Below are 19,226 nucleotides of genomic sequence, written 5' to 3' on the forward strand. Positions count from 1 at the left end.
ATGTATAATCTTAAGATTATACAGAAATATTATATCAGAAAGATATATAAGATTATATCAGAAATAGAAAAAGACGAAAATAAGTTTATAAAGGAACCAACAAACACTGAATGAAAACTTGTAATTATCTCACAGTGATTCAATAACATTAAAAAAAAAAGAAAGCAAACACTGAAAGAAACCCAGTGAAGTAAAAAGGAGGGCAATAGTAAAGGAAACTTAAGGAGTTAGAAAACAAATGTAAACAAAAAGAAAAATGTTAAAAGATATTTTGACAGATTAATGGTTGACACATAGACTGGACAATAGCATAGCAGGTAGGGTGTTTTCCTTGCATGCGGCTGACCGGGGTTCAATTCCTCCGTCCTCGGAGAGCCCGGCAAGCTACCAAGTGTATCCCACCTGCATGGCAGAGCCTGGCAAGCTCCCTGTGGCGTATTTGATATGTCAAAAACAGTAACAACAGATCTCACAGTGGAGATGTTACTGTGCCCACTGGAGCAAATCGATGAACAACAGGACAACAGTGCTACAGTGCTAATGGTTGACACATGTGGAGACACCAGTCAAGGTTAAAGGAAATCCTAGGTATCACTATATCACTGTATCACTGTCATCCTGTTGTTCATTGATTTACTCGAGGTGGCGCCAGTAACGTCTCCATTCGTCCCAGCCCTGAAATTTTAGCAGCCTCTCCTTACTCATCTTTCCCAACGACTGGAAGCTTCTTTCAGGGTCAGGTGAATGAGACCTGTTATTGTTACTGTTTTTGGCATATTGAATATGTCATAAGGAGCTTGCCAGGCTCTGCCTTGCAGGCGGGATACTCTCAGTAGCTTGCTGGGCTCTTTGAGAGGCATGTATATTTATTTCCCTCTATGATGATGTGTCGCGCCGCCACTTCACAGCTGCATGGTCCAGGAATATGTCCACTCATGTGTGAGGCTCGGCCAGAGCGTGTGGAAAGTGGCCTAGAGCGTGGCGGTGGTTGGGTAGTGGAGGTCGGCTGCTGGGACTGGGTTCCCTTGGACCGGGGAGGACTCTCACCCGCCCCCCTCTGGGGCGCCCCAGTGAAAACGGCCTGACTCGGACTCTGGTGGCATGGTTATGGGGCCCCATTTTATGTTCCCTCTCGGGAGAAGCAGCCCAGGTAAGCTGTTTAAAGAGTGGCAAGTGTTACCACTGCAGGTGCCACAATCATTGAAGATACGATGTTCATAATAATGAAAATATTGTGAACAAGTAGAAAAATAATAGCTTGTCAAAATTGACTCAAGAAAAATCATTAAAGACGTTGAGTTAGTAATTAAAACAATCTCTCAAACTCAACTCTAGCCTCGACAACTTCTTTGACAAACTGGAATGGAAAAGTCCAAGGAAATGTTATTCAAATTTTATGGGAATGTTTTAGAGAATTTCAAAGAGTGAAGGGGTCGGAGCAGTAGTATAGGGCGTAGGGTGCCTGCCTTGCACATGACTCACCAGGGTTCGAACCCTGGCACCATTACGGCTCCCTGAGACCTGCCGAGAGTGATCCCTGAGCAAAGCCCTGATCACAGGCAAGTGTGAACCTCCAAACCAAAAAATAATAAATTTCAAAAAATTTAAAATAATGAAGAGAAAAAAGACCAGGAAGGTAACTCTCGTAGAGTGAGTGTCATACACACCTGGGGCCCTGGGTTCAATCCCTGGCACTGGAGAACAAAAACCTAACAAAACTTGTTAACTTCCTACTCCTACATCCCCTTAACCCCTGAGCAAAAAAAAAAAAAAAAAATTAAAAGGAGAATAAACATCATAATATATTAAATTACTGAATTATTGTGTTTACAACAGAAAAGAAATACAATTCTCAATTACATTTTAAAGAAAAAAGGTGGAATGTTTTTGATATTAATTTCTTGGGGCTGCGGTAACAATTGACTGCAATCTGGGTGACTTAATGGGACTGGAGAGAGAGTACAATGGGTAAGATGCTTGTGTCTGACTTGGATATGAACCCTGCAACCCCATATGGTCCCTTGAGCGCAGAACTGGGAGCAAGCCCTGAGCATTGCCCGGAGTAGCCCATATCCAACCCCCCAAAGCCAACAACAGCAACAACAACTAACACAACTAAGACAACAAATGTACTCCCTCACAATTCTGAAGGCTAGAAGTTCAACATCAACACATCTGCAAGGTCCTCTTTCTACTAAGAAGAATCTTCCTTGCCTCTTGTATCTGTGGTTGCAGGCAATCCTGAGCTCCCTGGTTTGCTGCCACATAGTTCTTATCTTAGTTCTTATCTTTGTCTCTGTCCTTCTTACCTCAATCCCAAATTTCCTGATCTTACAGAGACCTGCCCGAATCCACAATGACCGCTGCTTTACTTATATGTCTGCCAAGACTGTTTCCAAGCCAGGTTGCATGTATAGGGTCTGGGTCATTGTCACTCATCCCAGTATAGTCCCAGCTGATTGTCTGAGAGTCACCTAACCTCCAGCCCAACCTCTGTAAAGGACAGTCTGAAAAAGCTAAGGTACAAGCCAATAAAAGTCTGAAGCAGTATGAAATGGAATCTAACTTAAAAGTGTATTGTAAAAATGTGTTATATAAAGTATCACATCATCTTTATCTCAAGAATGCCAGACTGGTTAAACCAGTATTTCTTAGCTGGGTACCATTTTGTACCCTCTGGGCCTCCAAGATATTTCACCTAAATGGGGGGACCATGCCACAAGAGTGGGGTCACAGGAAGGAATTAAAGTCGGAAGGCAGCAAAAGATTGAGAATACTAAGTTAAATTAACATTAAAAGATCAGTGGAATCCATTCTAATAAAAGATAGAGAAAAAAATTACATGATTAGCTCAAGAGATGCAGAAGACAATTGATAGCATATGCCATGTATCAAAGATACAAATTCTTAGTAAACTAGGTATAGGTATCACTGTATCGCTGTCATCCCGTTGATTGTCGATCTGCTTAAGTGGGCCCAGTCATTCATCTCCATTCATCCTAGCCCTGAGATTTTAGCAGCCTCTCTCTACTAGTCCTTCCCAATGGTGCTGCATTAGAGGCTCTTCAGGGTCAAGGGAATGAGACCCATCACTGTTACTGTATTTGACATATGAATACACTACGGGGAACTTGCCAGACTATAGGTATTTAATGTGTTAATCAGGCAAAGGGCATTTACCTTAAAACCATATTGCAAATAAAGTGATAAAGTGATAAATTTAAAGGTTACTTTATGAAAATGGAATGAGTCAAGACTTGCTGCTTTCACTATTTTTATTTGCCATATTCTAGAGCCAGGCCTGTCAAGAAGGTCTAGAAAAAGAAATAAACACGATAAAGACTGGAAAGGCAAATGAAACTATCATTAGTCAGGAAATATGAATGTTTGTAGAAAATGAAAAGAATCAGAAATATCAGAAAATTAACTAGTAGCAGAATTTAGCAATTTTGCTGGTATAAAATCAGTTTACAGAGTTGCATTTTTTAATGTCAAATAAACAACTAGAGGACTAGATGGGTAAGGCATTTTTATTTCACTGCTGACTCTGATTTTATCCCTGGCACCACATATGCCCCCATCCCAACCCTCCAGGAGTGATCCCTGAGCACAGAGCTCATGGTGTGGCCCCAATCTCCTACCTCCCCAACAGCGTGTGCATGCACACACACACACACACACAAAAAAAATAACAACAACAAAAAGCTATCTGGTACTAACTTGCTGACACAAAACAAGACCCATGTCTTTCTCAGCAAACTTTTTAAAAATCTTTTGTCCTTAGGTGCTGATATTCGTGGCTTCAGCAACTTGAAGTCCAATACCATCTCAGTGGGCAGTGTCGTGGATGAAATACAGAACAATGAGAAGCCTGTGGTGGCGGCTATTCAAGGCATGGCTCTCGGAGGGGGCCTGGAGCTGGCCCTGGGCTGTCACTATAGGATTGCCCACACAGAGGTAACAGTTGGGAATTAGAGTTGGTGTGGGGAAGAGCTTTTCTCTACTGCAAGCTCCAAATATCATAAGCCTCAGAGCTGATCCTTCCTTCCTTCCTTCCTTCCTTCCTTCCTTCCTTCCTTCCTTCCTTCCTTCCTTCCTTCCTTCCTTCCTTCCTTCCTTCCTTCCTTCCTTCCTTCCTTCCTCCCTCCCTTCCACCTTTCCTTCCTTCCTTCCTTCCTTCCTTCCTTCCTTCCTTCCTTCCTTCCTTCCTTCCTTCCTTCCTTCCATCAGTCCTTCCTTCCTCCCTTCCGCCTTTCCTTCCTTCCTTCCTTCCTTCCTTCCTTCCTTCCTTCCTTCCTTCCTTCCTTCCTTCCTTCCTTCCTTCCTTCCTCCCTTCCGCCTTTCCTTCCTTCCTTCCTTCCTTCCTTCCTTCCTTCCTTCCTTCCTTCCTTCCTTCCTTCCTTCCTTCCTTCCTTCCTTCCTTCCTCCCTTCCTTCCTCCCTTCCGCCTTTCCTTCCTTCCTTCCTTCCTTCCTTCCTTCCTTCCTTCCTTCCTTCCTTCCTTCCTTCCTTCCTTCCTTCCTTCCTCCCTCCCTCCCTCCCTCCCTTCCTGCCTCCCTCCCTTCTTTCCTTCCTTCCACTCAAGGGCCCCACCTTCGGCTCCCAGCCAATTCAGGTGCTGATCCAGTACTGGGTCTGGAGCATTTGATGATGCCCAGGCTTTCTGAGATACCCCATGGTGAGCAGATGATGCCAGGAATCAAACCTAGGTCAGAGCATGTGCCAGGCATATTCCCTAAGCACTGTTCTGTCTCCTTGTCCCAGAGATAACCATTTTAATTTTAATTTAAAAATTTTAAAAAATTTGGGTCTGGAGCAGTAGTACAGCCGGTAGGGCATTTGCCTTGCATCAGGCCGACCTTGGTTCAATCTCCAGCAACCCAGATGGTCCCCTGAGCTGCAACAGGTGTAATCTGTGCACACAGAACCAGGAGTAAAGCCTGAGCACTGCCAGGTATGGTCCAAAAAGAATAACAAAAGAGAAAGAAAGAAAGACAGGAAGGAAGGAAGGAAGGAAGGAAGGAAGGAAGGAAGGAAGGAAGGAAGGAAGGAAGGAAGGAAGGAAGGAAGGAAGGAAGGAAGGAAGAGAAAGAAAGAGAGTCTCCCACCATTCTTTTCTATGTATTTATTTTATTTTTGTCATTTTTCTATCGCTCCAGCGATAGCACAGTGGGTAGGGTGTTTGCCTTGCACACAGCTGACCTGGGTTTGGTTCCTCCATCCCTCTCGGAGAGCCCGGCAAGCTACCAAGAGAATCCCGCCCGCACAGCAGATCCTGGCAAGCTCCCCGTGGCATATTCGAAAATGCCAAAAACAGTAACAACAAGTCTCACAATGGAGACATGACTGGTGCCCGCTAGAGCAAAAAACAGGGCAACAGTGCTACAATGCATTTTCCTATGTAAATATTTACTTTGTGCTATCTGTTTTGCAACCTTTTTCCATCTTCTGTTGTTTTCTCGAGACTTCCTGCATCGCATCTTGGAGCTCAAGATTGTTTTGTTCCCCACTGCTGTTGCTCTGCTGCCCAAGCCTTCCGTTGAGTTTTTTAGTTTACCTTCCAAACTCTAGTTCTGTCACTTCTGAGTCTAGTGTTCTCATTTCCTACCTCATGCTTTCTTGTACTTTCATCATTGTTTCTATGTGCTCACTCAGCATCCTCACTCAGCACCTTCTCTCTGGAGTCCCTGTCTGGGAGGAGAGAGAGCAGTGTAGTGCTGAGTCTTCCCATCAACTATCTTTAGTCACTAAGCTTGATAGTGAGTCTGTTGCAGTCTGAGGTGTGTTGCGTGAACGTTCGAGCAGTCGGAGGCTCTGAGATAAGGAACGTGGAAGAACTGGGTCTCATGGAGGACCAAGGCTTGCTCTGGCTCTTGGCAAAGGCAGAGGGCCTCGTGGATCTCCTTTTATTGATCATGGTACCTCTAAAGGGCGCAATATAGTGAGGTCACCAAAGGCACCAAAAGAAGTTACAGGGAGAACATTGAGACAGTGGAATGTGCATTAGTTCCTTGCATCTGCAGGCCAGTAATCTTGGCCTCCAGGAAAGAAGATAGAAAACCAAAACTGAAACCTTTCTTGGACTAAAAGCACTTGGATTTACATCCCAAAAATAAAACTGGGCCCGCACCTGAAATCTACATCCCAAAGACTAGGCTGGGCCAGAGCCTACAATTTACAATATCAAAGGTCAGGCCTGGCTAACACCATCTGCATGTCAAAGACCAGCCAGGTTTCTGTGAGGGAAGGAAAACTGCTCTTTTCAATATACTGAAATTATTTTTCTGAAGGCAGCTTGAAGGGGGAAAATGTTCAGCTTCATCCAAACCAGTCAGGACACACGAGAAATCTCGCCCATTTTCATGGGTCCCTATGTTCCTGTCTGTAGTACGGTACAGTATACATGGGCTCGCCCTGATAGCTCAGTCCAGCCCCATCAGAGGTGGAGTTGTTCTAAGTCATGACTCACCCCCTCCCTCCTCCCTTCCCAGCCGGGGAGTTCTCTGGAGAAACCAGCTGGGTGTTGCTCTCTGCCTTCTCTGTTGGAGCTACCCCAATCAATTTTCTTTCTGCTCACTAGTCCTTGAGAGTTTTCTGCCAGGATTCCAAGGAAGACTTTCAGTGTCATTAGCCCTGCCAGCACTCTGGCTATTATTCTCATTTCCATGATTTTTTTTTTAATTCCCATGGCTACCTTTGTGAGTTTTTGTGGGAATAGATGATTTGAACTAGCCAGTGTTGGCACGGTGTGGTTGAGGGCAACCAAATGACCCCCCAGGGTGAGTTCAGGGGAAGAGTCCAATGTTTGTTGTCCAAGAAATATGAAAGAGGGAGCTAATGTAGCAGCACACTCCTGGGAATCTTGGAAATCTATCTTGTTTGGGGGATCAGTGGGGCCAGCAAGACTGTGCTGGGCAAAGGCAGTGTTGCTGAGCTGGGCCAGTTGTCAGTTCCAGGTGGAGGGGGGGGGTCCTAGGACGGGCCTTCCAACAACGGTCTGCCAGGGACTTGGGACAGATGGTGTTGGCACACTCTGTGCTGGGCAAAGATCCCTCTTGATACTCTTTATCCATTTGTCAACCTCTGACTTATAGAAAGTCTAATCCATTTACATTAAATATAATTAATGATAAGGAAGGACTTTAGCCATTTTGCCATTTGTGGTCTATATCTTATTTCTCTTCTGTTCCTCAAACCTCATTTTATTTGTATTGGATATATTCAAGTGTCCTTTCATTTCAATTGCTATTTCTTTTACTATGTATATATGTAGTGATTGTTCTATTGCTGATTGCCCTGGGGATTATAGATTACAGCTAACATCTCCATTTATAACAATTTAGTCCAGATGAATGGTCACGTAATTACAATGGCTTATTAAAAAATTGTTCTTCGGCTGGAGAGAGAACTCAACAAGTTAAGTGAACACAAAGCTTGCAGAGCATGTGAGAGTCTCAGCGCTGGTCTCCCTCCACTGGCCCCTTGCACTGCCAGGGGCGACTCCTGAGCACGTTGCTGGGAGTTTTATTCTCAGAAATTGGTAAAGCTGATTCCAAAGAATATTATTTTTGTTGTTTGAGATATATGATTCCCCCAAACACCATCAGAGTGATCTCTGAGCAGTGATCCCTGAGAATCACTGGTGGCCTAAACACAAAAACAATAATAATAATAAACAAAGCCGAGAGAGATTATTGAGTACTGTGCAAGCAGCCAGAGATGCGTTTCAGCATAGGTATGGAAGGACCACACAGCTGTCTGTGTTGATGCAGAAACTGAGGAGTTCTATGAAGCAACGTTCCTGGGACTCTGGGAAATCTGGGGGAACGTTTTTATTTATTCTGAAAATATTGTTCCAATAACCTCTATACCTTCCCTGTTTGACAGGCTCAGGTTGCCTTACCAGAAGTGTCCCTTGGGCTTCTTCCTGGTGGCAGAGGGACCCAGCTGCTCCCGAGGCTTATTGGAGTTCCTGCTGCACTTGACTTAATCACTTCAGGTCAGTACCAACTCTCCCAACAACCATCTAGTCAACACTCTTCAACCAATTTTCTCTTACTAACAGGTGAAAAAAGAAAACAAGTTCCATAGATTGCTAAGGCAGGCATTTATATTTATTATTGGTTATAATAATAATATCTATGTGTCAATATGTATGACAGTGCTGCTCTGTGATTTTTAATTTTTTTTAATTTTATTGAATCACTGTGAAAAAAGTTACAAAGCTTTCAGGTTTAAGTCTCAAACCTGATATAATGATCAAACCCCCATCCCTTCACCAGTGCACCTGTTCCCCACCAAGAACCCCAGTATACCCCCCTCCCAAACCTGAGGTCTGAACCCTCCGACCTGAGTAGCTAATGATCTTCACTTTATTCTCTCTATACTTTGAATACATTCAATATTTCAACAGAGAACTCACTATTATTATTTGGAATTTCCCCCCAACAATCAAACCTGCTCAAAAGGCATTTGATAATTTGTTTTCCTTTGCTGAGAATGAAGATTATATGAGCTTGCGCAGCCGCAACACGGCCGCGTGGTTTTGGATTTATGTTATTTTAGCTCAGTTTTCAGTCTAGATGCATTTCTCTAAGAAGTCTCTGGGTGCCAAAATGGGTTAGTAGACCTCCCGGATCATAGTCTTTAAGGAGCAGAGGGGCCGTGTCGTGCATGGCTGCTCCGGATCTCATCTGGGTGGAGAGCATGCCGGTAACACCTCCATCCCGTCACTGCAAGTTCATACCCCTGGGTTGTGAGTTCTAGAATATGGCGGATGCCGCATGGGCGCTGCTGCTGCCACTGCCATCTTCCCCGTAGAAAGAAAGTGTTGGGAGAGAAAATCCCTGATGGCTTGTGGCCCTGAAGAACCCCACTGTGTGTGGCCCTGGTGGCCTCAGCACTACTGGATTGTGCATTGCCACCACATATCACATATCACAGGGGGTGGCCCCTTGGCCTTATGAGCACTACTTGGTAGGCCTCCCTTTCCAGGAGAAGATCATTCTAGCCGTTGAAGGGCAGAAGTTAGAAGACTTGGGCTGGGGTTGTAGCTCAGTGATAGAGCTCTTGCATTGTATGTGGGGGAAGGAGGGATGGAGAGAAGGAGAGGAGAGAGAGAGAGAGAGAGAGAGAGAGAGAGAGAGAGAGAGAGAGAAGACTGGATAAAGAATTGGAAAAGAGAGAGAGAAAGGAGAGGAGAGAGGAAAAGAGAAGACTGGATAGAGGTCTGCTATAATAATCCAAGGGAGTGGCGCTGGGAGATTGAACCTGGTCACAAGGTAACAATGAGGCACAGTCAAGTTCTGGATGTATTTTGAAGGTAGAAACAACGGGATTTTGTGAGAGATTAGATGGTGATGTAAGAGAAACAGGAGGGTGAAGGATGATGGTTCTGAGGCCTACGGAGCAAAAAGGATAGCGCTGTTGCCGAGGTAGAGGTCTCTTTTGAGGTTCTTCACACACACACACACACACACACGCACACACACACACACAACCTGCAGGCCAGGGATTGCACCTAGAACTTCTGTTTTGGACTTACGATCCCCTGAACTAAGACACTAAATGTCTATTGTTTTAAGCTGTTGTGTTTGTGGTAGTTTGTACAGGACACTCATACAGTAGCTATTAAAAGTGACATACTAGGACTCCTGCTTTTTGGGTTGGAAAGCAATAATTTTTTTTTCTAATAAAAGGAGGCTAAAAACAAATTAGTTGGAAGTTGGAGATTCTTTATTAATATGGATGAGGGAGAAGCACAGCTTTGTAGGAATTGTCCCTATAAGAAATTAGTAAGTAAATAATCCTTTTAGGTTAGAAAATAACTAGCTAATCTTTCCTGATCAGCAATGCGTTAAGTGGAGTGGCAAAACTACCCACACTCAAATATCCTTCAGAACCACTGCTGGAGGGGCCAGAGAGCTAGTACAGGGGGTTAGTCACTTGCCTTGCATGTGGCCAACACTGGTTTAGTCCCTGTCATGGCATATGATTCCCCAAGCACCAGAGTGATTCCTGAGCACAGAGCCAGGAATAAGCCCCGAGCACTGCCAGATGTGACCCCAAAATCAAACCAAAAACAAAAGATACACAAAATGCCAATGAAGTCAGCAGACTTGGAAGGTATATGATGGTCTCTGCTGAGGCTAAGAAAAGCTACCTGGGGCGAGGGACATAGAAAAGGAGTTAAAGCACATGCCTTGCAATGCTGCAGGCTCTGCTGAGATCCCCAACGCCACTTATGGTCCCTTGAGCTGTGCCAGGCATGACCCAGGAGGACAGAGCCAGGAATAGCCCCTAAGCACTGCTGGGTGTGATCACCCCCGACCCCGCAAACACACCAAAGAAGGGTTATCAAAGCACAAGGGAAAGGCTAGAAGCAGTACCCAAAGAGGAAAAAAAAATGGGAGAAACTCTTCAAATAGAAAATAAAGCTAGAGATTGTGTTTCAACAAGCCCAATATTTTCCTGGACACACTGCTGAGGACAGGTCACTGCTCTGATTTATTTTGGTCACCGTTTTGTCAGCTCTGTGGGATGAGAATAAAACATGGCCGAGGGTTACTTTACAAAAGAACTAAACTCACTCTGGTCACAAAGAGAGGCTAAACCCATGTGGCATTCGTCTAGCAGATGAAAGCCGTCTTTGCCACAGGAATCCACCTTGGGATAAGGCAATGTGGGGGCCTCAGTGTGTGCGGAAGGCCACGGAGTGGGTGGGGGTAGGGGTGGGAGGTGGGGGAGTTTGTGCAGCCAGAGATGTTTCCATAATGAGGCACTGGTTACCTCTTCTCTCATTTTCACACAAGGCTACCCTGGAATTTTCTGTTGTGTGCTATGCTATGTCCCTTCATAACAGATGGGATGCAGATAACAGATGTGAGACTCCAACTATGTCCTTTTTTTTTTTTTTTTTTTTGCTTTTTAGGTCACACCCAGCAATACACAGGGGTTACTCCTGGCTTTTGCACTCAGGAATTACTCCTGGCAGTGCTCAAGGGGCCATATGGGATGCTGGGAATCGAATCCAGGTCAGCTGCGTGCAAGGCAAACGCCCTACCTACTGTGCTATGGCTCCAGCCCCAAGTATGTCCTCTTAAGCCAGGCATTAAGAATGTTAGGGTCTGGTATCAATAATTTCCTCTCCGAATCCGCACAGAGAGTTCAGCCGGTAATGTAACACACAGCGGAGTTTATTAACCCAGCTCGCTGGGGTCAAGCTTCTAGGCACACAGGCCAAAGCAAGACGGCGAACAAGGGAGAAGCCACAAGTTTCATCGTCAATGCTTACCTCATAGCCCACTCTTACAAATTCAAACAAAAAAATGTAAGCGGAAATTGCAAGTTTCATAATTCAGAAGAGAACATTTTCAAATAGTACAAACAAATAGTTCCAGATAGGTCATCTAGACATGTTTCTAGAACATTCTGGCAGCTGCCTGCCCCGCCTGCGTCCCTTCCATAGATAGCGGATAGTGGTTATGGAACTGTTTGCCAAGGCCGACTTTTCAGCCCAAATGTCCTTCCCTCACAGATGGCCAGGGCGGGGAGAAGCAGGGTTTTAATAAAGCAAAAAAGGTTTAAGTAAAACAAGACGTGAAGCAGGAACCAGGCAGGATGGAGTCGCTCCTGCTCCGTTCTGTGTCCAACAAAAACTTTGCAAAAATATGAACCAATGGCACCATTCCATTTTTTATTTTAACTTAGAAAACATACCTCAATAAAAATGAACTATGCTACCATGCAATAGGCTGGTTGTTCATCTTAGGTGATTTAGTAAGGAAGTATTTGAAGTTTCTGCTTTAATTTCTAATATAGTAGATATTGATTAAAATACCCCCCCAAATAAACAAAAGATCTTTGAATTACCCCCATAACTTTTAAACATAAGGGGATTCATCAAAGACAAAAGTATTTGCGAACTTGTAATCTAAATCCCTGTGTTTTTACACAATATGAAATGTTTTCGTTTTTGTGTTTGGGTCACATCTGGCGATGCTCAGGGGTTACTTTAGACTCCACACTCAGGAATTTCTCCTGGCAGTACTTGGGGGGACAGTATGGGAACTTAACCTAGGTTGGCCACGTGCTAAGCCCTTCCTTCACTAGCTCTGGCCCCACAATATAAAAATTGTTATGCATATAATTCAGATTAGAATAAAATGAGTTTACGTGCCTAAGAATGGCTTATTTTGAAAAAGAATGGGAAGGGTATTACAAATCCTACAGAGTATGAAAGGAGATTTAGAAAAACACAGACATTACGTTGCTTTAGTTTAGAAAGATTTAAAATTTACATGGCTCTGGTAAGTACCCCTTTAAGAATGTGAACTATTTCGAGCATCTAAGAAGAATTTATAAGAGGATGTCTGCAACTCAACAGGGTACACAACTTCAGAGCACATAGGACGGTTCCTTCTGCAAGTCAAAATAGGAAGGAAGCAAAGAGGCATGACATATATTGGGGAAACTGCCGCAGTGTGAAATGAGTTTGTAAATTCTAAGATTTATAGGAATTAAAGCACATGGGAGGGGCGGAATATTGAGGAATTTTGTAGCTGCTGTCGGTATTAAGTGTGAAGAACTATAGTATCTTGGGGAAAAACGAGGAACAAAATGGATGTCTTTTATGAAACGGAATCAAGTGAACAGGGATAGCCTTTTCCAAAGCGCAGCTGCTTCAAGATATAGAACTATTTTTAACACGAAGAAAAGGGCTAAGGACTGAGTATGATGGATCTTGATTTGCATAGAAAAGGTCACAGTCAATTAGAAGAAAGGCAACATTAGAACCACACACCTAATTCGCAGGATTCCCCCCCCTTCCCTCCCCTTTGTGGAATGCTGTGATGAGGCAGATGATCGCTGGGTGATGGTGCTCCCTCGCCGAGCCAAGGGTCACCTGTCAGGTCGCAGTGCCCACACCTTGGCTCTGGTGGTCACTGAGGGTCATGCTCTTTTCGGAGTCACACTTCTCAGTGGCCGTGCTGGGGTGCCTTCCAATGGTTTTCCTTGATGGCTGTTCTCACACACAGTCATACAATGTTCCAACACCCATCCCTCTACCAGTGTACATTTCCCAGCACCAGTATCCCCAGTTTCCCCACCCCCAACTCACCCTCCCCGGCTCCTCTCCCCCAGCCTGCCTTTATGGCAGGCAGCTCTCCTCGTCCTCCTCCTCCTCTTTCACCTCCTCCTCCTCCTCGGAACACTGTTGAATGTGACTCCAGGGGCACCCAGCACTGCTGGATGCCTGAGTCTTCCCTAGAACTGCAGGGGCAGAGCAGCTTCACATCCTCAAGTCCTTGCATTGAACCGTTTGGCCTGGTCGGCTGAAAAATCACTTGTGGGGTCCCTGAGCCTCCTGCGTGCTGCTGGAGATGCAGCCACTGCCCTCCTCAGGAAAGGAACCCACCGGCACACGCAGATTGTGGAACTGTGATCATTAATGCTGATGTGTTGGGGGCTGCTCAGAAGGCAAGATGGCTGGCAAGTTACATGTTCTTAGCTCCTTCCTCCGACTCTGGGTTAAGGGATGTCCGGATCCCTTCACCTCCTTCAGACTATGCTAGTGAAATAGCGTAAAACTCCAAGGGAAAAGCTCAGGGGGTGATGTAAATAAACCGTCATCAAACTTGTGTAATGTCCCAGAGCTGCCCTTCTGTGCTGGGCACTGGATGCTCCTAGCATTTCCACTAGCTGGCACTAGATGTCGCCACCTATAAAATGAGATTTAAGCTCTTGCCTCTTAGTGTCACTAAAATGCAGGCTAAGAATTCTCAACAAGGGGCTAGAGTGATAGTACAGCCGGTCTTACATGCCATCGACCTGGATTTGATCCCCAGCATCCCATAAGGTCCCCTGAGCACCACCAGGAGTGATTCCTGAGTGCAAAGTGAGGAGAAACCCCTGAGCATTGCCTGGGTGTGGTCAAAATAATAATAATAATAATAATAATAATAATAATAATAAGAAGAAGAAGAAGAAGAAGAAGAAGAAGAAGAAGAATTCTCAATAAAATACTTGGCCAAGTTTCTGATGATGGGCGACGCCCCACCTGCCCCAGGCTTGAAGGAACAATGTCTGTTTCCTTTTTGGCTTCTGGATAGGTGCTTCCAAAGCTCAGCCATTCCTAAGTGGCAGAAGTTCATCCTATTTGTCCTTTGTAATAGTTTTTATTATTATTATATTATTTTGACTAATAACTTCTTCCCTACCTACCCAAGCATATGAATTTTGGGCACTGTCCTTTTTGTTGTTGTCATCAATAACCCCAGCTGTTTGCTGCTCTCCAAACAGGTATACTAACTCTTGTTGCTACTGCCGCTATTATAAATCATTCGCATGATCTTCACCTACCGTTATAGAGTTTACAAAGTGCTTCTGTAGAGACATATAGACTCTCCAGAGATTATAGTCGGACACTTAATACTCATATTTATTAAAGTAAGCATGATTATTTTCACTTAATGGTGATGAAACTCTGGCCCCAATACAGCTCTTCATAAAAGAGCTAGAGCTTGAGTCCAAGATTTCTTGCTTTTATTTCTGCAGGACTCTCTCCACTGCAGCTGTCAATAGGGTACATAATTGTTTAACTTAATAATAGCTGTTGAGGGCTGGAGAAATAGCTCTGGGGACTGAGCACATACTTTGCGTATGGTAGGCTCGAGTTTGATCCCTTGCGTAGCATGAGCTATTGAGTCTGGAGAGACCCCCCCCACCCCCGCCCCTCTCTAGCACCACCACCAAGCACTGCTGAGAGTAGCCATAAGCACTCTGGGTGTGACACAACAGTAACAACTAATAATATTCATCAGTGTGATCCAGAACAGATAACCTGCCTATGAGAGAGTTGCAGTGCTTTTGCTTTAGTCTTACATTGTTCTTTGACCTTTTTAATTTTGTTTTGTCATTTTTTTCCTTTTAGGGAGATTTGTTTCATCCCATGAAGCACTCAAACTGGGTATTATAGATGAAATTGTGAACTCAGATCCTGTTGAAGCAGGACTCCAATTTGCCCAGAGAATTTCAGGTAAGCTGATAATAATTAAACATAGTTCAGGATTGAATGTCCATTTTAATAAGGAACTCCATTATCTTCCCCTCGATCTTTGTGATGGAATTTGGCATGACTCGGATGAGAAACTTACATAGAATATAGTTGATGTAATATGAACATCATGGTATAGTCTGTTAAGTGAAAAAAGCATCATTGTGTAATAAGAAAGAGTGGATGGAATTAAATATCAGCCTGAAGAAAAATATATAACAAAACTATCTATCAATGTGTAAAATCTTGAATTATCTGAATAGTTAATGGTTGGTTCTAGGAATAGGGTTGGTCTGCCAGACAAGCAACTGGAAATTGGAAATTTTAATGTCTGCTCTTCTCTACTTGAAAGATTTTTTTTGTGGGGGGGGGGGCTGGAGCGATAGCACAGCGGGTAAGGCGTTTGCCTTGCACGAGGCCGACCCAGGTTCGATTCCCAGCATCCCATATGGTCCTCTGAGCACGGCCAGGGGTGATTCCTGAGTGCAGAACCAGGAGTAACCCCTGTGCATTGCCAGGTGTGACCCAAAAAGCAAAAAAAAAAAAGAAAGAAAGATTTTTTTTTTTTTATTGTACTAGGGATTAAACAGAGGACTGAGTACACGCAAGGCAAGAGCTCTCCTGTTGAGCTAGACTACATTGAATTTTCATTGAATGAGTTTATTTCCTATTAAGAAATTGGATTAAATAAGAACAAACAAGTGTTTTAGGAATGGAAGTCAGACTATAATTTACCACAATAAAATCATGCTTCTGTCTCAGGAAACTTTTGATCTCTTCCACTAGCTTCTCACTTTATGGACTCATAACATCCCTTTAAGAGATTCTTTGTAGTGGGCATGTCTAGAATTTTTAAAAAAATTTTGTTTTATTATTAATTTTTTTTTCTTTTTGGATCACGCCTGGCAGTGCTCAGGGGTTACTCCTGGCCCTGCACTCAGGAATTATTCATGGTGGTGTTCGGGGACCATCATGGATGCTGGGGATCAAACCTGGGTCAGTCGTGTACGTAGTAAATGCCCTACCCACTGTACTGTCGCTTCAGCTCGGGGTGTATTTTTTGGGGGAAACAGTCCGCATACTAAGAGGTTATTTCTGGGGCTCTGCACTCAGGGATGATGATGGTGGAGTGCATGCAAGGCAAGTACTCGACCTGCTGTACTCTGTGTCGGCCACATTTTTATTTCTTAATTCTTCCTTTTCAATTTATAGAGGGTGACAGCAAGAGGGAGCAGGTTAGAAATGTCAGAAAGAATTAGTGGGAGGAATGTTAGGAAACAAGCAGAGCTGTTCATCGCCCTGCTTGCTGGTGGGCAGTCTTCATCATTCAAGGGCAGTCTTTGGAAGAAGTAATTTTTTAAAAAATAAAATACCTTATTTAAGAGCCATGGTTTGCAAAGTTGTCCATAATACAGTTGTTAGAAGCTTTCGATGTTCCAACCCCAACCCCAACAAAGTGACCTTCCCTCCATTGTTGTCTTCGTTTTCCCAATAACTCCCAGTCCTACCCTCCTAGCAGGCACACAATAGTTTATTTTGTATTGTTTATTACAACTATATGGCCAGTGGAATTAGGGCTGGAGCTGTAGCACAGCGGGTAGGGCGTTTGCCTTGCACGCGGCCGACCTGGGTTCAATTCCTCCGTCCTTCTCAAAGAGCTCGGCAAGCTACGGAGAGTATCCCACCCACACGGCAGAGCCTGGCAAGCTCCCCATGGCGTATTCGATATGCCAAAAACAGTAACAACAGTCTCATGATGGAGATGTTACTGGTGCTGGCTCAAGCAAATCGATGACAACGAGATGACAGTAACAGTGACTTTATGAAATAAAATCTGTAAAAATTGTTGTATTTCACCACGGGGGTGTCAAGTCCTTGCTTGAGGAGTTACTAAACTGTTTGCTGCTAGATGAGCTTTCCGTGTTACTGTATTTGTTTGTTGAGCTAAGTTGCCTTCTATGTTACTTTCCCATCTAATTTGGTGCGTGCCTACTGGAATTTCAGTCACGTGGATTTGGGAGGTGCCGTGGGGCCACATATGCGGTCACAGTCCATGGACAAGAAATCATTCTTTTTTTGACCCTGAAAGGATCAAACACTTCCCTGAAATAATCTTTCTTTTTGTGGCTCATGCCAGTCGCTATTTCAATTCAATAGTAAAAGCTTGAAAGGGGGACTCCAGGGAGCTTGGGGACTGGTGACTCAGCAGGGCTGGAGAGATAGTACAGCCAGTATGAGCTTTACCTTGCAGCTGACCCAGGCTTGATTCCCCAGCACCACAGAGAGTCCCCTCAAGTCCCCCAGGACTGATTCCCCGAGCACAGAGCCAGGAGTAAGCAAGCCCAAAGCACAGCCTGGTGTGGCCTCAAAATAAAAATAATGGTAAAATTTTTAAAAGACCTCGTGACTCTGGAAAAGAACTGGCAGGTCTTGGCCCCGGTGGGCATGAGCTTCCCGCCATCTTTCCCTGCCTACCAGTCCAGCATGGTTTCAAGGTTCCTTTGTGCCTCTTGGCAGAGCTTCCTGTTGTGTTGGAAGTCTCAGGGTTGTCTCTTTGCATTAAGGTTCCTAAACTCTTACTGCTCTGAGGTTTAAGATGAGATTCAAGTCTGTCACTTGCACCGTGGTTTTAATTTGTCAGGGACCTGATTTCAGCAGGATGTTATTTTCCGTCACTGATTTCCCTAGATTCAGATTTGAGAGTTGCTCCTCCCAAAAACGGAAGTATGAGAATCACAGTCTGGTACATCTATAAGATGTTGCATTTATGTGCTTAATTTTTTTTTTTTTTTTTTTTTTTTTTTTTTTTTTTGCTTTTTGGGTCACACCCAGCGATGCTCAGGGCTTGCTCCTGGCTTTGCACTCAGGAACTACTCCTGGCGGTGCTTGGGGGACCATATGGGATGCCGGGGATCGAACCCGGGTCGGCCGCGTGCAAGGCAAACGCCCTACCCGCTGTGCTATCGCTCCGGCCCTATGTGCTTAATTTTTAATTTGTTTTAAATGAGAAATTTAAACATTGATGTCGTATTTATAAAAAATTGTAAAAATGATCTCTTCAGGCTCAGCAGCATAAGTTTGTCCACTTGGTGGCATCCAAATATTGAAGAGGAATCCTCCACTGTAAAATTGGTAATTCACTTGTTAACAGAATAGCAGTGGTTCTGCGCTTTAGAAAATTAGATGGAACTATTTTAAATTATCATCATGAATATTTTATAGAAATATGTAAAATGCAATATAAAAATGTCTAAAACATAAATTTCCATACATTCTATAATTATAGCTGCTTAGAGTATGTATGAATACAGATAACAACTTAAATACACAGAAATGAAAAGAAGTTTGCTTTCCTCCAAATTTTCCTAAGTGAGTTTTGCTGACGTTTTGATTTTTACTCACCTTTATTAAGTCACCATTTATGCACAATAAAATTCACTCATTTTAAGGGTTGAGTTTGATGGACTTTGCTTATCGTTATGTAACTACAGATATTATCAAGATATAGTTCTGTCATTCTAAACAAGTATTCTCTTATCTTTTTCTGAGATTCTCTCTCCTACTTACATCTTGACCAGTGGGGTAGCAGGCAGATAGTCACCCAACTGCTTTTGCATTGTTTAAATTTTATGTTTCTAGAATCACCTGTAGTCTCTTGTGTCTGACTCTGTTGAGATTCATGATCTTATTTCATGTGTTAATTTCTCATTCCTTTTTTATTGCTCAAATGTAATCATAATGACATGACTATACCATTTGTGTTGCCATTTATCAGTTGATAAACATTTAGATAGTTTCCATTGTGGGCCTACCCAAGACTTTCTAGATATAATCTTTCTTTTCACTTGGGAAAATCATCTGGAGTGGTAATGCTAGGTCTATAGTAAGTATATGCTTTATTCTTAAAGTGTTTCTTAAATTTGGTGATGCAAACTCATTAATGACTTGAAAGACACTGTTGTGAGTCCATTTGGTCTTAGGTTCTGTATTGACATTTGCTAATTGTTCCTGTGACCTTGTTCTATTCCTTCTCAAATAACCTGACCAATCTGGCTCTTCTGGTCATAACTATGATTTATTCCCTATTCAGCTCTGCCCAGCTATTAGAATGGGTCACTCAGAGGTCCTCCCTTGAGTTACCCCCTTCTGCTCCTTTTTTCCCACTAAAATTT

At 43.7% G+C, this 19,226-nt stretch overlaps 1 protein-coding gene across 1 annotated transcript in view; it reads left to right on the forward strand.

The window, feature by feature from the left end:
* EHHADH (enoyl-CoA hydratase and 3-hydroxyacyl CoA dehydrogenase) overlaps nucleotides 1-19,226 on the forward strand; it is a 54,630-nt gene that overhangs the window by 11,028 nt on the left and 24,376 nt on the right. Inside the window, exons 3-5 of the mRNA XM_004603037.2 lie at nucleotides 3,785-3,957; nucleotides 7,887-7,998; nucleotides 14,932-15,036. Of these exons, the coding sequence (XP_004603094.2) occupies nucleotides 3,785-3,957; nucleotides 7,887-7,998; nucleotides 14,932-15,036 (390 nt within the window). The remainder of the gene's footprint in view (nucleotides 1-3,784; nucleotides 3,958-7,886; nucleotides 7,999-14,931; nucleotides 15,037-19,226) is intronic.

This window comes from Sorex araneus, chromosome 2, assembly GCF_027595985.1.
Source record: "Sorex araneus isolate mSorAra2 chromosome 2, mSorAra2.pri, whole genome shotgun sequence".
NCBI lineage: Eukaryota > Metazoa > Chordata > Mammalia > Eulipotyphla > Soricidae > Sorex > Sorex araneus.